The sequence below is a fragment of the Hirundo rustica genome, chromosome 1 (genome assembly GCF_015227805.2).
Source record: "Hirundo rustica isolate bHirRus1 chromosome 1, bHirRus1.pri.v3, whole genome shotgun sequence".
NCBI classification, from domain to species: domain Eukaryota; kingdom Metazoa; phylum Chordata; class Aves; order Passeriformes; family Hirundinidae; genus Hirundo; species Hirundo rustica.
Genome location: NC_053450.1, coordinates 3,558,408 through 3,578,742, shown reverse-complemented (window position 1 = coordinate 3,578,742; position 20,335 = coordinate 3,558,408). Strand labels below are relative to the sequence as shown.

Genomic DNA, 20,335 nt, shown 5'->3' with positions numbered 1-20,335 from the left:
ACATACATTGATCTCCCTAAGTAACAACCATTCCCATTTTAAATGGAATTAATTTTAAAACCCCAGAGTTTATAAATGTCTGGCAGTCATTGCTTACAATGATACAGTAGCAAAAATTTTTGCTCAGAGCTGAAAGATGTAAATTTTATTCTTTCCTTGCAAGGGATTTAGGCTTATATTTGCCATCTCTCAACTGGCCTTTTAAATGTTATCCTGGAGTACCTGCATTAGACCTGTCATATATTCTGCATTCTGCTTTACATACGAATTTAAAATCAGAACCAAAGTGAAGAAGTCCATGGCTCTATGCCCTAATGTGTTCACATTTTGCAAAGACTTTGAGAGTTCTGGTCCCCTGCTCAGGAACTGTTTGTCATTTTAACAATTAAACATTTAACCACAATTAATCCATGGTGGAGGGACCAAAACCTGATTTTTGTCTTTCTATAATCAGATTACCAAGCTACCAAGCAATCAACTACCAAGCTACAAAGCTGCATTTGATTTCTTTTGTCAAGTGAATCACAATAATAATTTATTAAAAATAACCAAATTCAACTAATTATCATTAGGTTACTCACTTCAGTTCACTCAAAAAGACAACTTTTCCAGGTGATCAGGGCCAACAGTGCAACTATTCAACTTGATGGAAAAGATGCAGCACCACCTATTGGAGATGTGTAGATGTGTTACACACACTAGTTATTAAAGTTCTAAGTACCAGAGTTTTGTTCTTCGTTGTAATGACTCAGTTACACGGAAAGAAAAAAAAAAATTAAAATAAAAACCACTACTAGGAACAAAAAAGACTTTCCAAAAAGAAGATAAAAGAAGCAAATGCTGTACCCGAGACTGTTCACCAAGAAAAAAAAGTCCCTAAGTGCCACATATACATGTCTTTTAAATACCTCCAAGGTTGTTGGCTCAACCCCTTCCCTGGGCAGCCTGTTCAAATACTTGGCCACCCTTCCCAGGCAGAAATTTTTCTTAGTAGTGAATCTAAACTTCCCTGAGCACAACTTGAGATCATTTCCTCTCATCTTAGCACTTATACCTCGGAGAAGAGACCGACACCCACCTGGCTTCAGCCTCCTGTCAGGTAGCTCCTTCCCCAGCTTTGTTCCTTTTCTTCAGACAGGCGCCAATGTCCTTCTTATAGTAAAGAACCCAGATGTGAACACAGGACTCGAGGTGTGACCTCCCCAGTGCTGAGAACGGGTACAATCACTGCCCTGGTCCTGCTGGCCACACTTTGCCTTTGGTCACTGAGAAACTGCAGCCTTGAGAGCTGGACAGAGGCAGCTTAAGGAGAGAAGAATCACCTCAGGAAAGTTATAATCAGTTAAGCAAGGACAAGGAAAGAGAAAGGAACTATCAACTTCAAGTCTCCTTGGTAAAGACCTCTTGAGTCTGACCACTCTGATGATCACCAAAGGCCTTGGTCATGTTCTACCGCTCAGGCATCAGTTCTGTATTGTTCACACAGCTAATCCAGGATGAGGTGCTAACGGCTGACTGCTTTGTGTACGATAATGACGGATCTTGCTGATGTTTTCATCTTCCTTGGCAATGCACAAGCATATCCAGGCAGATCTCTGCCACTGCTCTTCACCATCCATCCTCCAAGTGTAAAATATCCACCTCAGGGAAGATTCATAGCCAAGTTACTTGTTCTGTTCATCATGGAGACAGACCCGTGTGATGCTGCAACAGCTTGCTAGATCATCCTAAACCTCACCAGCTTGGAAATAACTCACTACCCTGGGACAGCAGAATACACAGAAGAATGTAAGGGGGGTTGTGTGGGGTGTTTTTTTGTGGGGTGGGGTTTTTTTTTTTTTCCGCCCCTGTTCTTTTGTTTTTGTGTTTTGTTTTGTTTTGTTTTGTTTTTTGGGTTGGGGGGGGGGTTGGTTTTGTTTTTTTGGGGGCGGGGTTTTAAGCCTCCATCTATTTGCTGTAGATTCATGCAGAACAGAGACTTCTGCTCCAAAAGCATGGCGATGTGTTGGACAGTAAAAGTACAGACAGTTACAGGATCAGAGGTGAAAAGCAAACACCACTGAAAATTGCTAGACCCTTGGTCTGCTTTATTAACCAGCTTTATTAATTAAACTTTATTAACCAGCAATCCCGATCAGATACCTAGGCTTGCAAAAACTAGAAAGCAGCCAAACTGGGGTTTCTTTTGGTTTTTTTGCTTTCTCTTACACAGTGATTTGTTTTCATCAGAACTTTATTCTGGGCTCCTACAGAGCAGCTTTATCAGCGTCATTCAATAGATGCAGCAAGACAGCCATGAAGCAAGGATGCAGGCAAATCTCATTTAATTAACATCTTTGCCAACCAAAGCCAAAGCTTATGTGAATGTCACATTGAAATTTTCAGTCTTCATATTTTACTTTTAACAACCCATCAGCATTTCTAATACTTTTTAGCTTAGGGACTGTTATATCAGAACTGTTACAAAACCATATCTATTAAACCTATAGTTTTGTTGACTGCTTGCACACTTCCAGTACTCATCTCCCAGGCCAGCGACATTTGCAAGCTGATTTGGTTGAAAAAGAATCTTATTTCTCTGTTGCTACTTTTCAGTCACATCATCATCTCATGGACCGCTGGGACAGCTCTGAGGGCTTTTGCACAGGAGACCTTGGCAGCCCTGGAGTGAGGGACAGAAAAGGTAGGCTCATGCAAGTCCCTGTGAAATCCCATCCTCAAGCACCCAGCAATGACAGAGGTTCCTGGATATTTAATCCAACTGGAAAGATGCATTTATTTGCTGCTTTGAGTTAGGTATACAAATCTAGACAATTGCCCTATGCCTTGAATAGGAAGTTTAAGTAAATGCTTAAATTCAGAGCTGGTGACCCCACTAATAGGGATAAACACCCACAAATTAAGCCCTGTATCACTGTGCATTTGTCATCTCCAGCAGTGAGTTCTGTAAAATCTTTGTTTAGTGAAATTCTCAGTTGTTTATGATCCTTAGGAAGGGATGGATACAAGAGGTAAAATCTCTCGTGCCTACCTCAGTTTTTACTTGTAACAGTCTAATAAATCCTGAGATTTCTATAAAGGAGCTCTACAAAAGCGGGCTGTTGGATATACTTTGCTGCTAATAGAAAATTGTCGGTTTAGGATTCTAAGCTTTCAAGCTTTTTGCTTGAAATAATTTGGCTTAAGCTTATTTTTGATAGTTGTCTTGGGTTGGAAGGGACCTTTGAAGGTCAGATAGCCCAGCCTCACTGCAATGCACAGGAATATCTTCACCTGGATCAGGTTGTTCAGAGCCCCATCCAGCCTGGATGGAATCCCATCCCTCAGGCATGTCAGCCACCCCACTCAGCTTGGAGTCATCTGCAAATCTGCTGAGGGTGCACCTGATCCCCTTGGTCAGGTCTTTGATGAAGGCTTTAAATCATAGAAGTGCTAAACACATCTGAGGGACACATCACTAATCTTCATATGAACCTTGAGTCATCACTGCACCGTGGATGTGACCATCCAGCCAATTCCTTATACACCAAACCGTCCATCCATAAAATCCATCTTTCTCCAATGAGACAGAAGGATGATGTGTAGGACTGTGTTAAAGGCTTCACAGAAGTCTAGACAGGCGACATCCATAGCCCTTCCCTTCTGCACTCCATGTGGTCACTCCATCATAGAAGGCCCTTTGGTTGATCAAGCAAGACTTGACCTTGATGCAGCCATGGCTGTCCCAAATCACCTCCCTGTTCTTCAGGAGTGCCCTAGCACAGCTCCTAGGAAATCTGTTCCATGATCTGCCCAGCCACCAAGGTGTGGCTCATCAAATGCACATCTATCAAAAAAAAACAAAGGAAAAAAACAAAGAAAAAACAAAACAAAACAAAGCAAAACAAAGCAAAATGACCAAAAAAAAAGCGCGAACATTTATTTTTGACAATCCGATGACGTCTTTGGAGCAAAACTCCAGAATTTGCTCAGGCTCATCAGAATCCCAGAACCACAGAACAGTTGAGGTTGGAAAGGACCGCAGTGGGGTCACCTGGTGCCACCCCCCTGCTCCAGCAGGGCCATCCCAGAGCACAGGCACAGGATTGTGTCCAGAGAGTTCTGGAAAATCTGCAGTGAAGGGAGACTTCACACCCTCTCTGGGCAATCTGTTCAATGCTTGGTCACTGCACAGGAAAGAAATTCTTGCTCATGTTCGGCTGGAAAAAAATTAGGCTGCAGAGTTCTCTACCAAGAGCTTATTCTGCACCTTTTCTTCCCATTTTATTACATACAGAAAATGGAGTGTTCTAGCGAGGCAGTGAGATCTGAAATAGTTGTGGGGGAGGAGGGCTTGGGTCCCTCAAGCGGTGCCAGGAAGGTTTAGTTTGGATGCTGGGAAAATTGTCTCACCAGAGTTTTCCAGCCGTGGCAGGGCTGCCCAGGGCAGTGGTGTAATCCGCATCCCTGAAGGGGTACAAAAACCGTGGGGATGCGGCACTTGGGGGCACGGTGGGGCCTGGCAGTGCTGCGGGAGCGGCTGGGCCCGACGCTCAGCGCCCTTTTCGGTCTTTAGAAATGAATTCCTCGTGAGGGCGGTGAGGGCTGAGGGGCGGAGGGAAGGAAAACGGGAGCGCGCGCGTGCACCTGCCATGCGCGGAGGGACACGTGGTGACGTCACGGGTGACGCAACGTGCGTTGCCATTATAAATCCGCACCGCGCAGCCCCCCTCCTTTCGCTCCGCGGCGGCCCAAGGTGCTGAGTCCTTCGTACGAAGCTAAGGCCGAATCACCCGGCGACCAGCACCGCGCCCCGCCATGGCCTCCGTCTCCGAGCTCGCCTGCATCTACTCCGCCCTTATCCTGCACGACGACGAGGTCACCGTGACGGTGAGTGCGGCCGCACAAGATGGCGGCGGCCGCGCGGCATGGCCGCCTGAGGGGCCGCGCCATGCCGGGCCGGGCGGGCTCTGAGCGCCGCTGTCTCGTTGCAGGAGGACAAGATCAACGCGCTCATCAAGGCAGCCGGAGTGAACGTGGAGCCTTTCTGGCCGGGGCTCTTCGCTAAGGTGAGGGAGAGAGGCCGCGGGCCAGGCAGGGGTGGCGTGTGGGGCTCCCCACCGCACCTCTCGCCCGCGTTAACGAGGCTTCTCTGCCGCTTCTCGTTCTCCGCAGGCGTTGGCGAATATTGACATCGGGAGCCTGATCTGTAACGTGGGAGCGGGCGGTGGAGGGGCTCCGGCTGCCGCCGCTCCCGCGGGTGGTGCCGCGCCCGCCGGCGGAGCCGCCCCCGGTAAGTGGCGGCCGTGTCAGACCGAGTCATGGGAACGTGGGTCCGTGGATCCATGAATTGGCTTGAGTTGGGAGGGTCCTAAAGGCCATCTCTTTCCAACCCCCTGCCGTGTGCAGAAACACCGTCCCCGAGACCAGGCTGTTCAAGGCCCCCTCCAACACTTGCAAGGATGGCGCAGCCACAGCTTTGCAAGCATCAGCTAGAGAAGCTGTTCTCGTGGTTTCTGCCGTGCAGTGTGTGAGCATGCTCGAGCAAAGCATGCCCTCCCCTTGAGAAAGGCTGGCATCGTGTAAGAAATTAGTGTACAGGATTAGTGTTCCCTCAGAATTCAGACTGCTCTTCTGTATATCATCAAGATCAAACAGAGCATCAGCATCTCCTCTTAAAGTTTTTCAGGTTTGATAGAAATGAGTTCTGAAGGCACAAAACCACTTTGCTAATAGTACAAATGTTATTCTTGGGCTAGTCAGGTCTTCATGCTTGATGTTGGTTATTGCATATGACCCCTTATGTGACAAGTGACTTCTATGAGCTGATAAATTGGAAAATAAATCCTGTCTCATTTATTTTCCAGCTGAAGAGAAGAAAGAAGAGGAAAAGAAGGAAGAATCAGAGGAATCTGATGATGACATGGGCTTTGGTCTTTTTGACTAATCAGTTTTGTACCAGCCTGTAATAAAAACATCTACTTGTACTGGTGTCTCTCAGGTGGATGTTTGTGAAGAGGAGAGGGGGAGGATGGCCAAGTTACCTGCAGCTCCTGAAACTGCTGTCATGCGTTCAGCTGGGGCTTTACACCTTCCCCTGTCAGTTTTTGGGTGTTTCACAAGAACAGTGAAGGCTCCTAAAGGCACGCACAGCCATTGGACAGAGCACAGGATGTGACAGCCTGGAGCTGCAGGATGGGCTGGTGCTGCAATGTCTGATGCTGTGACACTTCTGGTTACAGCAGCAGTGCAGCTCCTACAGCACCTGTGCAGGGGCACCTGTGGCACTGCAAGGCCAGAGGCTTTTCACAGTGGGGTAAAAGGTGCAATTCTCAGGTGAATGGCTGAGGTTGTGTAAGGTATAGAATGTATTTGCCTGACGAGAAAAGTGGTTTGAAGGGTGGGCGTGGAAAGTGATTGAATGTTGCATTGGAACAGAGCTGTATAAAAGGCATGGATTTCACAGAAAACTTGAACAGGACTTTTCCAGAGCAGTTCAACAAGGTGAGGGGCATGTTCCAAAGTGTTTGAGGCATTAGAAAATTCCAGGTGTGTAAGAAGGGTGTCCCAAAGTTGCGGAGGGCTGTTCCACATCTGCACCAAACACTGATGCACTGTCCCACCTTTGACATTAATGTAACAACTTCATGATAGGATGGTAGATATTTGTATTATTGACTCCTTTATATTTAAAAAGACACTGGTACCCAGGGAAGAATTCTTTTGCAGTGCACACACATGAAATAATAGAGTCAGTTTCACTGGTAACACCTTTTTAATAGGTCAAAGTAACTGTACAGTTCATTATATTCTTCCTGAGAATAATTTATATCCCTCAACAGCAAAAAGGGAGTGTGGTTTTATTTTAACAGAACAGATGGCATAACTGGAAAACCAAGGAAAATCTAATTACACTGCTCTACTGTAAGTCCTCCCAGGCAAGATAGACAAAAGGATGGGTTAGTTAACTACGGTGGGTTTAAAATAGTCATCATGGCTTTAATCTGTCTTTATAAATTATATAAAAATGGGGGACATGAATGGTTACAGATCTCTAAATGCAGCTCTGAATTGCTCTGGTACAAAGCAGCATTTTCACTTCCAAGGAAAACAACATTGCTACAAAAGAACTGGCACGTTATCCTGGTGAAAAAGACGAGTGTTCAGTTGTGTCCTACAGCTAGTTCCAAAAAAATGCTTCACACAGCCACGTAAAAGTAAAAGGCAGGAAGATGAAGAGGGCTTTAGTTTGTCTTGAAATGACTGAAGTCTTGAAAATATAGCTTTTTATTCTTTCTCTGTAAATCGTGATTAGCATATTGTGACGTAAGTGTTCTAATAAAAAAAATTCCAGTCTGGATAGTTCATATACTGTGGGCAAGAATTCTCAGCCCTGAGGTTTCCCCGAATTCTTCACAATATCTTTCTCCCATCTGCTGCTCCAACAGTTTTGGCTCTGAGACCGTGACCCGGTGGCAGCTCAATGGCGGCAGCTGGGTGCAAAGCGTGTCCCATGCGATGGTGTGACCTGCCCTGTGCCCCAGCGCTGAGCGCCCGAGGGCTCCTGTACAAACCTCATCTGCTGATAATGCCACGTTCTGAACCCCAGCCCGGCTCTACCACATAGACTTGGTTAAACTGTTGCAATGAGAGAACCAGCAGCGGTTGGTCAGGTCAGCTGAAGCCAGAGGCGCTGGAAGGCCAGGACTGCACTGGGTTAATCCTCACTGCTGGTGGAAGGTGAAGGAACATCCTGTCACAAGCAGAATTCTGAGGCTGATGACACCCTTCCCTCAGTGCTTAGTGCGGTCTGGACTGGCTGATTTTCAGTCTGGCTTGATCGATAACATCCAGCAGGTTTTTGGCATCCACAGCCAGGGCATGAGCAGCCGTCAGCATTTGCTTCTTGTACTCCTGCTGCAGGCTGGTCATGACATACTGCTGGGCCAGCTTCATCTTGTTGATGAGCTCGGCCAAGTCCGAGTTCAGCAGTTTCTGTGCCATCTCAATCTGCAACGAGACAACCCCGTCAGCCCTGGGGGTGTTGGAAACACCACGCTCACAGCAATGCCACAGAGCACAGCCCCTGCCTGATTCCTGACTGAAGCTGGGCCGTTTCTGAGGGCACCACGTGGAGCAGCAGATGGAATCTGGCACCTGCTGAGCCACCCACTGTTAAACAGCACCAAGACCCAAGTAGTGGGTTTTAAACCACAACTTGGCACTAACAGCTTGCTATGGGTTTTCCGGTCCTTATTAACATCACTCTTTTTATTACTGAAGCAGCTCTAAAGCATAGAAGTAGCTCTAAAAAATGAAACAAGAAGGCAGATACAGGTTGCTTAAACACATGGCTAAGTCAGCATGAACCTCTAAGATGGCACTTAAAGAACCATCCCCTGGCTTTCTCAGTACCACACTCGTTCAAGGTTTTAGAGGAAAACTGGTTTTATTATGAACTTCATTGAAAGCTCTCAATCACTCCTCATCTAGAACTACAGACAATCTTCCAGCTGCACCAAGCTCTGCTCAATTACGTGTTCAATGACTTGGTGTGCAAGCAAATGACAGGTGACATCTGCACTAAGAATTAACCCCCAGATGATTCCCTGCCATGGAATACTGGAGTTTATGTCACCTTCCTATGGGTGACACCTATATCCAGTTTAAGAATCCACACTAATACCAAACCTAAGTCCATGCAGCAATTTTAATTAAATTCATTTAATGCAGAATTATAACCCAGGAGTTCAGACTGCTCAGGGAACCAAAAGGTGCCTGTGCCAAGAAGGGAGCACCAAAACCTGTCCCAATGGGCTGAGGTTGACTGAGAAGGCAATGGCTCAGCACTAGGTAAACAGAGCTCCACGTACCTCTCTGTGGGTGCTTGCAGGGAGCACTGGGAGGGTCTCATCTACTGTTGCCAGTAAAGTTCTTAGTGCCAAACCAACCTCCTAAGAAAAAAAAGATCAAAGAAATAAACTTTAAAGACTTGGAAGAAATTGAGAGAATTTTAGGAGTGCAAGAGGCAGTGGATACATTTAATTGCTCCTCTGGATAAGGAAAGTGTTGGAACAGGCCTAAGGCTCTTCAAAATCCCACCTGCAATTGTCTATCACCATCAAAACAAAATACCAAAGGGTTAATAACAACATTTTCTTATAAAAATTAAAAATGTGGAGAAGACAGCACACTACTCAGCACCCTGGATAAGCACAGGCAAACCGGGCATGAAGCAGTGCTGTCCACAATGCTGGGTATGCAATCCAAAGCTCCAGCCTCTGACCACAAGTCACCCACCCCACGGACACAAAAAAGCTTTTCTACTTCCAGCTTTCCAGAAAATTTCTCCTACACCGCTTGAAGACCTCGTTCACGGAAGAAATAAACCGCGAGTTTCGGCACTGCCCCCATACCTTCACCATGGGCACGTACTCCTCGGGTGGAGCCGGCTGGATTTTACTGGACATTTCTATCACGGCCTTCACCAGCCCCGTGACGTTCTCGTAGACTTTGTCATTGGAGCGGTCCAGGTTGGCCGTGGGAGGAGGGCTGATCTCCTGCGGCTGAATCTGCAAGCAGAGAGGGGCTGCTGGGCCTCCTGTCCCCAGCAGATGGGGCTCGGCCACTTCCCAGCCGGGAAGGGCTCGGGTTCCCCGTGCCCCCACAGCCCCGCCCGGCCCCGCTGCTGCCCGGAGCTGGTCGGGCACGCTGGCTCCGGGGGCTGAAGGAAATTTCTTTCAGCTGTTCTCATTCAACCTGATCTCTGAAATGACACTGGGCAGCTTTTACCAGGGTTTTCCGGAAAAGCTTCCAGTGTAACACTCTCTACAGAGAAGGGGATAATTTGAGGAACGAGAGTACTGAGTATTTAACGTGTCTCAGTGGTTCTATTGTGAGGGCAAACAGGTACCAGGTCCCTCATTCCAGAAGGGCTTTTTGTGTTCCAAAATAATGTCAGAGCACACAGTAACATACTGATATGTTAAAGAGAGAATTGGAATGAGATCACCCTTGAGATCCCTTCCAAGCCAAACTATTGCATGATTCTATGATGTTATTATTTTGTTAGTGAAAATCTACAGCAGGTTAACAAAAATGGTGTCACCAGTACAGGTGGGAAATATGGAATGCTTTTAGACAGTTGATTCCAAGGTATCAGAAAAAAACTCAGTAAGTTAAAAATCCTGTGGTCTTTACTCAAGTAAAACTTCCAACAAGTCGGATATGTCTAGAGTTAAATCCAAGACAGATCAAAATAATCCCATGTCTGAAATGAAAAACTTTGCAAACTTCCTTTGTAAGCTCCTCAGTATCTCCGAACTGTAGAACTACCAAGCATCCCAGTTTCCTGCAGCTACTCCCTACTACGGGATGCCCAAGGAACAACTCAATGTGAGCAGAAAATTAAAAAATTCCTGATTTCCTCCTGGATCTGAGATGGTTCATGGTGCTTCAACTCCCTACACTGGGTTACTGCTGGCTCTCGGGACTGGCCCAGCTCCAGAAATGTTTCAATGCAAGCCCCTGATACACTGCCCTGAGAAACTATGGAATGCTTGGATGAGACTTTCTCAAAGGAAGGAGCGCAGGATCCAGCACACGGTGATTCCATTTTGTAGCATTTCATTAAGTGGGTACGAACAGCTATTAGAGAGATTCAATTTAGTGCATTGAGCAGAAAATACCTTAGGAAAAAGAATACTGTAATTGCCTCAATCGGCAGGGAAAGGCTGTGATTCGAATCAGTTTCAGCAATCAAGAAGTTAAAACAGTCATTTGGCAAAGTCACATGCAAAGACATTTTGGAATAGGGCACGTACACACACGCTCACGCACTGCTTACCCTCCATGGCTATGGTTGAGCAGAATGTGGGGGGAGGTTAAAGAAATTTACCAAAAGAAGGGAAAAAAAGAAAAACAATATTAATAAAAATCAGCAGGAAAAAAAAAAAAAAAACAAAACCAAACCCAAAACACATGTAGCAATCAGAGACCAGTTAAAAAAGCCTGCAACGAAAACACATCCTCACCAGAACCGGCAGCCACTTGTGTTAGCTCTGGGTCCTGTGTGACAGAAGGACTGCTGCACCCCTGTGGGCAGTGGAAGGGTTTGCCATGCACCCCATGCTTCCTCCTGACTAAACACACGGGCAGGAGATCATGCAAAGCTGGACAGGAGCAAGCCAGTCTGGCAAGCAGCAGAGTGGTGAGTGGAGCAGAGGGCCTGGGAAACCACCTGTCCGGGGAGCACTGCTGATCCTCTGCACAAACAGGCCAGGACTTGATGCATTTAAGTAAATTCTGTATTCATCTTTCTAAAACTTTTTGTTTAGGTAAGTCGTGATGGGAAATACATGGTCATTTAACTGTGCACAACTTGTTCACAAGAACTCATCATAGCTGTGGTTAGGAACTACCAAGAACCCATTCCAGGTGAAACCCAACCCTTTGAACTCCAGGCCCTGACCTTCCAAGACTATGGACACTGTGTTTCTTAGCACTTGGCTTCTCTTTGTTTCACTACTCTGCAGAAGTCCTGAGTTTCGTTGTGGAACTGGCTGACCCTGTCTCACCCTGGAGCCTGCCCTGAAGGCTCCTGAGGGCAGGCAATTCCAATCCTCTTCATTTGTGTTCTCCCTGAAGTGATTCTGAACTGGGTGTACAGAAAAGGGAGTCTGAAATGAACCCTAAAAGCATCTTCAGTTCAAGACTGCAGTCATTAACAAAGCTATGCCCAAAGTAATGGGTTGTTTTCTTCAAGGGGCATAAAACATTCCAATTTCAAGAAAATTTTGACAGAAAAAACCAAAATGCAGCCCTTTTTTCCTACTCAAAGAGCTATTTAGTACACAAATCCTGTTCACTTGTCATTACTGATGTCTCCGACTGCTCAGGTTTGTTTGTTGTCAAAAGGATGTATTTCAAAAACACATTTTCATGTTCCAGCATCAGCATTTAGAAAGGAAATTTTAAAGAAGTCGAGTTTAGTAACACATCTGTTACTGCTTTTTGACATTTTCTGAGGCTTGGCAGCTCGTAAAGCACTGGCATCAGTTTATAATAAATAATCCTGCTCAAATTCACAACTGCTGGCTATTTACACTGATTCTTAAACATTCCAGTAATCCCAGAGCAAGAGCAGGAGTGAGACAGGCTGGCAGTGGCTGGGATCAAATTCTGCTGAACACACTGCTCTGATGGCAGATTCTGAATTTCATGTTCAGATGAATTGGGCTTTTTCTTTATTTCCTTATATCACCTAAAATAAGGGTCACTCATCCCAGCTGCTGAGGCCACCACACCATGGATTCCTGCTCTTTACTACAGGCTTTGCAGGGCTGTTTCCTGGAGATTAGAAAGGAGGCAGAGTCCCACAGGCAGGGAACAGCACACAAAGGGATGATTTGGGGAGTGCCTGACACCCTCAGGAGCAGTTCTGTAGACACCAACTGCAGCAGGGGCAGGACACAGCACCCTGCAGCAGCACCTCTGCTACAAAACCACTGTCAAGTTTCAGTCTTGGCTTTATTGCTATTTATGGGAAATGAAACAACACATCAAGAAGCATCTCAGTCCCAGGTCAGACAGCCCATTTCCCCTCTTCCCTTGTTTCCCAGAGCTGGTAGGGTTTGAGGAGCCCTGGTGCTGCAGCAAGAGCTTTTTGAGCACCACAGGACAGGTCTCACATCCCTGTGACCAAGGACAGAAGACTTTGTTACCATCCAAGTAACTGGGATCCCTGGGCACACTCCTTGCTGCTGAACAGGGAGCTGGGTCCATTTGGGACACCATACACTCTTCAAATTAGAAACAAGCTCACCTGGGCAAGTTCTAGCTGTGGAGTACACTAAATCACAGCAGGGAGACCATGACTCCCCTCCCCACTCCCTTGGAGAGCTGCCAGGGCATTTGCCCCATGACATTATTCACTCATGAAGTCTGGTCGCCTTTGCTTTCCATGGTCTCTACTTCAGAAACACCAAACTACCTCAGAGCTTGATTTGCGGGGGGTTTTTCACGTGGCCCTGGCAATGTTCCATTTGCTGGGGGTGTTTCCCCTACCTTCACACCCTCATTGTAGCTGTCCACGGGGCTGTTGAGGCTGGCGAGGCTGCCCAGGTGCCCGGGGGCTCCGGGGCGTGGAGGCTTCTTTGGCGGAGCTGCGTGATCTGCTTGACAAAAAAAATGGTGTTTTTAGAGCACCAGATGTAGCTGCACCCTTCAGCACTGCACAGGCTGCACGTGCCCTTCTCTGCCAGAGATGGACATCTTCAGGTGTCCTGCAGTGAATCCACTGTTTGTGGGAGCTGCACTTCATGGGTACAGGATCGTTTTAGTAAAATATATGAAGCTCCTTTTGTCGGGTAACTCCTACTGCTCTGGGCACAGCTACCCCAGTCCTGAGAGGGCGTTGCCCCTGGTACCACAGCTGAGTGCCAACATGCTCTGTGTGTGTGTCTGGGAAACTGGACTTCTTCCCAGCAGCAATCCTGGATGTGATTCACTTTTGAGACCAAGAACCCCAAATTTAGGTGTCTACTGCTGTTTCACATGTCTGTACTCCACACTGGGTGAATCCCCACTCTGACTCAGCTTCCTCTAGACATTTCCTGCTTGTTGATCTAAACACTTCCTTGGCTTTGCTGACTGCATGTCTGGGGGCTGCATGGGGAACCTGAACACACAGCACACAAACACTGATGTGTAGTAAGTACTTGGAACTGAATCCACCCTGTATGGAAATAACTGCCATGAACTTTTGTTCGCTACTGCTGCTGCAAGACTTGTAATCAACAACTCAAAATGTCAGTATCTGCATTTACTGCTTACCTGGTTTTCCCACAGGCTGATATATGTGCTGGTTACCAGCCTATAAAATAAAATAAACATATAGTTATTGCAGTGCTTGCAGCTTTCACCAGCACTATCTCAATCTCAAACACCAAGAGCAGCCAGCTCTCAGCACATTTCCCACTAGTTAAAAATACATCCCATCATCAGTCATCTCTACAAGTCTATTACTTACAGAACAATAAAAGAATTTGCATGTGATTTGTACTGCTCACAACAGCCCTGGCCTCTACACTACAGTTTATCCTTCCTTACTACTCAAAGGTGGTGGGACAGTAACAGGCATTTTCAGCCTGTGCCCACAGATCCAGCTCTAGAGGTCATGGTGATGAAGGAAAAATGGCAACACAACAAAGAGACTCCAGAACTTCCTGCTGAATGGTTCTGTAATGGGAACACACTTCTAAGCTGGTTTGCTTTTTGGTTTTGTTGCAAAGCTCTTAGTCAAGGCCCATTTGCTTATTCACTTGGAAGAACTGAGTAATGGCCTGGAGTGACTTTCCCTGGTAACTGCATTCATACATCCTTCACACCAAACTCATCACTGCTGTGAGCAGGCCAGGTGTCAGCACAGTATTAAGGAATATCTCTGCATCAACTGCCCTGGACCTTAGGGGTGATTTTAACTTCCCAAAATTCGATTGGGAATATCATACAGTGGACACAAAGAGGTCCAGGAATTTTCTGTGAAAAGTAACTTCTTGGTGCAGGTATTCAGAAGTTGACTGGGAAAGGTGATTCCTGGAATTGCTGTTTGTAAACAGAGAGGAACTCATGGGCCAAGTGGTGAGCAGTATCTTCCTCAGTCATGGTGACCACAAATTTCAAATTGTTGGAGGTAGGAGAAAAAATTCCAGCAAAACCTTGGCTGTGGAGAGAGTGGGTGCTTTCCAGGAAATAGTGAGGTCCCATGGGACTCTGCTTTTGGAGGAACTGGAGTCCATGGATGTCAGGTGCTTTTTAAGAGCACAGAAGCAGGCAATTCCAGAGTGCTGGAAATCGAGCAAGCAGGGCAGAAAAGGGCCTGGCAGAGCAGGGATCTTCTAGAACTTAGGTAGACAAAGGAACTGTACAGACTTTGGAAAAGGGGACAGGTGGCATCCCTACAGAGATGCTGTTTGCCAGTGCAGGGAGAGAATTCATGCTGACAAAGCTTGATCACAGTTTTAGCTGGACAGCACCACAAAAAGGGCTTTTTAAAAATGTCAGGAGCAACAGGACAGGTCAACCAGAAATGACATTGGTCTGTTGCTCTATGAGGTTCGTCACCTCACAGAGACACAAAATAGAGACATTCAGTCATGTCATTACCTTTGATCTGTGCTGTTAACCGAAATATTTGAAATCTGATAACCTCAGGGGAAAGAGAGCAAGAGAGAGGCAGAAGAAAGAATGAAATCCCACTAGAACAATTCTTGCATTTTTATTTCCACAAAATTGCATATTGAAAGTATAAGTCAAAAGAATGTGATCAGACAGGAACTGCCAAGATGTGGGTGGTAACTTCTCATTTGTATCACTGCCCAATTTCTCATCCTCTCAGAAACTCAAATTGACTCACAGCAGCATTAAGCATTTCCCACTTCAAATGATGTCAGAGTTATGCTCTGAATCTACTGAGAACTACAAGATCAAATTCCGTGACTACAAATGTACTTATCATGAATTAGAGTCTCTTTTGAAACTCATTTTGTCCATGACCATGAAGTGTTTTCTTCACACTCTTTCAAATGGAGTGTGATATTGGACCACTTCATCTGGGCAGACATGACTTCCCCTGGAAACAGTTTGGAATCTGTAACCTGTGACATGCCCTGAAAATCTCCTGGGCATCTCAAAGCACCTTCGTGAGCAGCACAAAATGCAACAACACTTTTCTTGCTCTTATATAAAGATGCAACAACAGCCAAGGCCAAATTGTTACTAATAGTCTTCTCCAACTTCATGGAAAAAAATCTTAGGAGCTTTCAGACATGAATGTCTCCAGAGACCATGCTGCAGTGTGTCATTGATTCACTCATTCATGTCTGTGTCTTGGCTGCAAATGCAGGAAGTATCCCTAAATTTTTAAGAAGTGAAGAAATGCTGAAGCCAAAGCTGGAGTTTACAGTCACCTCCCAAAAGAAACAGGAGGTTGAATTTAAAATATCCACTGCTTTCCTGCGGAGAAACAGTGGATGAAACACCAAGTTTGTGTCATTAACAGTCCCTAGCCTAATCCCCCTTTTCCAACAATATGATCCAGAGATTCCAATGGCAATTAAACAATTGAAGAGATGGTTTTAGTTAAACAGACAGGAGTTAAGCCACTAAGAAAGAACACCCGAGCTGCAGCTGCTGTCTGGGAATAAAGGAATGGCTGTGGGGCTTATTCCAATTGTTTCATAGTGGATCATTTACCCCAAACAGATTTCTGGGTAATACAACAGTAACATTTACATTCCTTGTGAGAAAACCCTTCAGATATTTAAACAACTGCAAAAGTTACTTTAATCCCTCTTCCTGTTGACAGAACTTGCAGAAAACAATCCCCATTTTTAAATAAAAGGCCCAATTCTACAGCACATGAGCACTTGGAAATTATTGTAACAGATCTGTGGAAACATTTTAATATTTGTTTCAAGAACAGCTTCAAGGGAAACAAAACCCAAACAACTCAACCAACAAACCCCCAATCCCCCTGACTGCTGCACAAACCACTTTGCTGGGGCTGCTTTTCCCACCGAAACTGAGCCTCTTGGAAAGCTGTACCACCACAGTAATAATAGTGGAAATGTTTAGCAAAACCTTTAAATCATCTCCCACACCCAAGACAGCGTACAGCATGTTCTACCACGAAACTGGAAGAAGAGCTGGCAGAGGAAAAGATCCCCCCACACTTACTGGGCCCTGGAGACCTCCGTCCTCCCGGTCAATGCTGCCTCTGGAGAGCCTCATGTCAGGTTTCTGAAACAAAAATCCAACAATTCACTCTGTGCTCTGCCTACCCAGTGATGTGCCCTTGGCTTAGAGGCGGTTTAAAGACAGGAAAATCCTGTTAAAAGTGCAGACTGACAAATCCAGATGTCATTCCACTCCAGGCCCTGCGCCCCCGCTGCCGCCACTGGAGCCTCGGCCGCTCCTCTGCCACCCGCCCTCAGCACGGCTGCAAAAATGCTCTAAGAAATATCCAAAGTACCACTGCCCTAACACAACACTGGAAAAGCGGCATTTTAGTGCTCTCGAAGGCAGAAAAGTCAGGGTTTTTTCATTTAAAAAAAAAAAAAAAAAGTTTGCTTCCCAACAGCAAAATTCCAACCACAGGATGAGAAAACGCTGCACATTAATTCCCGCTTCCTGCCCCAGGACGGCTTAAATGTACTTGGCTCCCTGTCCAAGCAAATGGGGCCAATTACTGGAGCTCTCTAAACACTCCATTTGGGTACAGCCAGCCAAGAAAGCCATCCAGATGCCCTTTTCTCCCCATACAAGCAACAAACAAATTTCTATTTGATGTGTTTTAAGCACAATACAGGAACCCGGGGCTTGGTTGTTTTTAAAAACAAAAAATAAAACCACACCAATTTTGATTCTTTTTTTTTTTTTTTTTTTTCGTCACACATAAACCAGTCATTTTTCTCACAGAATATGCTAAGTTGGAAGGGACCCACAAAAACTACCAAGTCCAACTTCTGGCCCTGCACAGGAAAACCCCACTCATCTCCCCAGCAAATGCAGGTTTGTTATATTTACTCTTCAAGGGCAATGTTGATTACATGGAAAGACAAAGGAATAGTGGATGTGAAGCCAAGGTTAACACTGATCTGAAGACACAAGCTCAGCAAAATTACAGTGTGCTTCTTGTGCACAAATTCTGGCACTTAAAAACAGGATTTATCTGACTCTCTCCCACCAGACTCGATGAGGAGTCACTGATAACTCAAGGGATAAAATGGTCACACACAACATGAAAATAACATATTTTATTTAGAGAAATGTAGTTGTAGCTAAACACAGTGCCACTAAACTGAACGCATGGTCTTTCAGGGTAAATTTCAGGGTAAAAATACATCCTTTTCTTGTTTAAAGCTATTTGAGATTCCTTCCTCCTCTAAGAATACTAAGGAATAATTCCAACTCCCAAATCCTACAAAATTACCCTAAAAACCACCAGGGCAGATGGAACCTGCAAAAACACACTAATATTGATCTTCTGTCATTAAAAATAGTCCAGTTGTGCTGCCAGTCTGTGAGAAGGGCTTACATTTGGGATTTTCATTCAGTCTTCTGCAGACTGAGTGAGGCACAGCCAGAGACAGCCACTGCCTGCAAGAACTTGCAGATTAAAAATAGACAAATCATATCAGACACGGAAATATTTAACCCCATCTTAAACATGAACAACTGAAACAGACACAAGTGGTCTCCTAATGATTTTCCAGGAATCTGTGACAAATTTCAAGATGAAAACTACCACTGACTCATCTCCAGTTTATTTCCTTATTACGATGAAGGAATTTTTTCTGATTAAAGTCTCATTTGATATGAGTATGTCTGAAACTTCACTAGATAGGTAAAGTGATTCTCATTTTATTTTTCAGCTAAAGCACATAGCTATCCTTGTTAAATATCCACATAAAGCACATGACAAACTACATTTCTATTACACTGATATGCCATCATTTCACGTTCATTTCTAGCCAGGGAAGTGCCCAAACTCTGGAAATAACCAAAGACTATTTTATAACAGGGGTCTTTAAGGCTCTTTGCATTTATAGCAATTTATTACTCAAAAAATGCACTTTAAACCATAGAATGGTTTGGGTTGGAACAAACCCTAAAGATCATCTACCCCCTGCCACGGGCAGGGAAAACCTTCCCCTGGACCATCCAGACCACATCCCTCAGACCAGACTCCAGAGACAATGAAATATTGAGCATTTCAAGAGTCAGAAGCACAAAAATGCACACTAGTCCAAATAACAGGACCATTTTTCCTAGTAATATAAGCAAAAAGTTAAATTAACAGACACAATACCCATCTCCTTCTCTTGCTAAGCATTCACAGTCTCCACATAACAGCAACAATTCCATTCCCCAAGGCTCCAGCAGCAGCCAACGTGCAGCACACGGAGTTCCCTGCAGGACACCCCATACACAGCACACAACCCACTGCCCAGGAACTGCTGCACAGAAAAGCTGCAGGTGCTCAAAAATATTACAAAACTGGTGATTATTAACTTGAATGCTTCACATCTTATCAACAAAAATCCCAAGTCCTACTGACCACCCCCACACAAACAAGGCTGTGGAGGGCAGTGGTGCTGCCCTGGCATCTCCAAGAACCTGATCTTAAACTGCAGATCCCAGGTGCCAGGGGGTGATGGCAAACCTGAGGGACCCTGAGCAGCTGCACCTCTGTAACCTGCACAGCTACACCTTAGAAATAAAGAAAAAAATCCTTTAGCAGGACACAAACTTCTTTCAACTTCCACAAACATTCTCCTCTGCCCCATCTAAACCTGGGTAGTCAGGAACACATGGAACAGAAGTGTTCAACTTTTGTGTCCCACGACTAAGAAAAGTCCCAATTACATATTTATTGTTTTTAATGTTCTAATAATTTCTAACAACTCCCATTTGATTAAATGATTTTCTGACTTATTCATCTGTGTAGATGTGGAAATGTCAGAACACCAAACCTGCTCCGTACTTCACACACCATTTCATAGCCCCAGAAAACACCCTGCCATCTTTCCAGTCCCTGCCATGGGTCTGGACCTCCCAAAAACCACAGAGAGAAAGAACCACACATTGTTAAAATCCTGCAGAAAAACGATGTCCTTCAGGAAGTAAATGGATTTTTTTTTTTTTTTTTTTTAATAAATAAGCCTACTATCTGAAATCTTTGAAAATGTCAAGAGGAATTTTCAGACAGGATGTATATGTTGACAAACTGGGACATAATCCACTTTATTTCCAGTGCTTCTGGTTACTTGCTAATAAAAGAACATGTAAGTCTTGGAGTTCTCAAGACATGCTGAATTGTAATGTCTTGGTGGGATTTTCTCAGGCTTAAAATTAGAATCTTATTTTAGCAACAGTTCACATCAGTTAGACTTGAATTGCAGTTCTCAGTGTCAAAATAGGACAAAACCACAACTATGTGGGAATTTCTGAAAAAAAAAAACCAACAACTAACCCAAGCATGATAAGGAAAATATGTGAGTTATTTCTTCTTAAGCTACCCCAGAAAAGACTATAAATTTCTTAGTATGAAACTGTTCTGTCTGCTGAGGAGTTATGAACAGGCATGCACATACTTATCTTTATTTATCTGATTAAAAACAATGTACATAACATCAGCATAGCCAGAAAGAAAAGTTCAAACTGGAATCTCCAAATAAAGGAAGGAGCAGGCAATTAAACAGAACTAAAAAAAAGATAACTGTAAAATGTTGAGAGATAATTTTTGATTGTTTTAGATGGTTTGTAATGCAGACATTTCATATTCCACCTGAAT

The 20,335-nt window shown here is 44.9% G+C and overlaps 2 protein-coding genes across 20 annotated transcripts in view; one reads left to right on the top strand and one right to left on the bottom strand.

The window, feature by feature from the left end:
- The first annotated feature begins 4,676 nt into the window (after window positions 1-4,676).
- Window positions 4,677-5,966, top strand: RPLP1 (ribosomal protein lateral stalk subunit P1). The gene is made up of 4 exons (XM_040087991.2): window positions 4,677-4,869; window positions 4,974-5,048; window positions 5,155-5,272; window positions 5,847-5,966. Exons 1-4 carry the CDS (start codon window positions 4,798-4,800, stop codon window positions 5,924-5,926), a joined length of 345 nt encoding a protein of 114 aa, XP_039943925.1. The 5' UTR covers window positions 4,677-4,797; the 3' UTR covers window positions 5,927-5,966.
- A 769-nt stretch (window positions 5,967-6,735) lies between these two features.
- PTK2 (protein tyrosine kinase 2) overlaps window positions 6,736-20,335 on the bottom strand; it is a 189,863-nt gene continuing 176,263 nt past the window's right edge. For 11 of the 19 annotated variants that reach the window (XM_058424138.1, XM_058424167.1, XM_058424152.1 and 8 more), the window contains 6 exons: window positions 16,717-16,779; window positions 13,813-13,852; window positions 13,045-13,154; window positions 9,396-9,551; window positions 8,853-8,933; window positions 6,736-7,989 (listed from right to left, as the gene is read on the bottom strand). In XM_058424138.1, the coding sequence (XP_058280121.1) occupies window positions 7,780-7,989; window positions 8,853-8,933; window positions 9,396-9,551; window positions 13,045-13,154; window positions 13,813-13,852; window positions 16,717-16,779 (660 nt within the window). In that variant the 3' untranslated portion in view covers window positions 6,736-7,779. The remainder of the gene's footprint in view (window positions 7,990-8,852; window positions 8,934-9,395; window positions 9,552-13,044; window positions 13,155-13,812; window positions 13,853-16,716; window positions 16,780-20,335) is intronic. The other 8 variants (XM_040087474.2, XM_040087711.2, XM_040087069.2 and 5 more) reach the window with 1 other exon arrangement.

Coding starts and splice junctions, on each gene's coding strand:
- RPLP1 (XM_040087991.2), top strand. CDS start 4,798: ATGGCCTCCGTCTCCGAGCTCGCCTGCATCTACTCCGCCCTTATCCTG. Junction 5,049..5,154: donor GGCCGGGGCTCTTCGCTAAG/GTGAGGGAGAGA, acceptor CGTTCTCCGCAG/GCGTTGGCGAATATTGACAT. Junction 5,273..5,846: donor CGCCGGCGGAGCCGCCCCCG/GTAAGTGGCGGC, acceptor TTTATTTTCCAG/CTGAAGAGAAGAAAGAAGAG.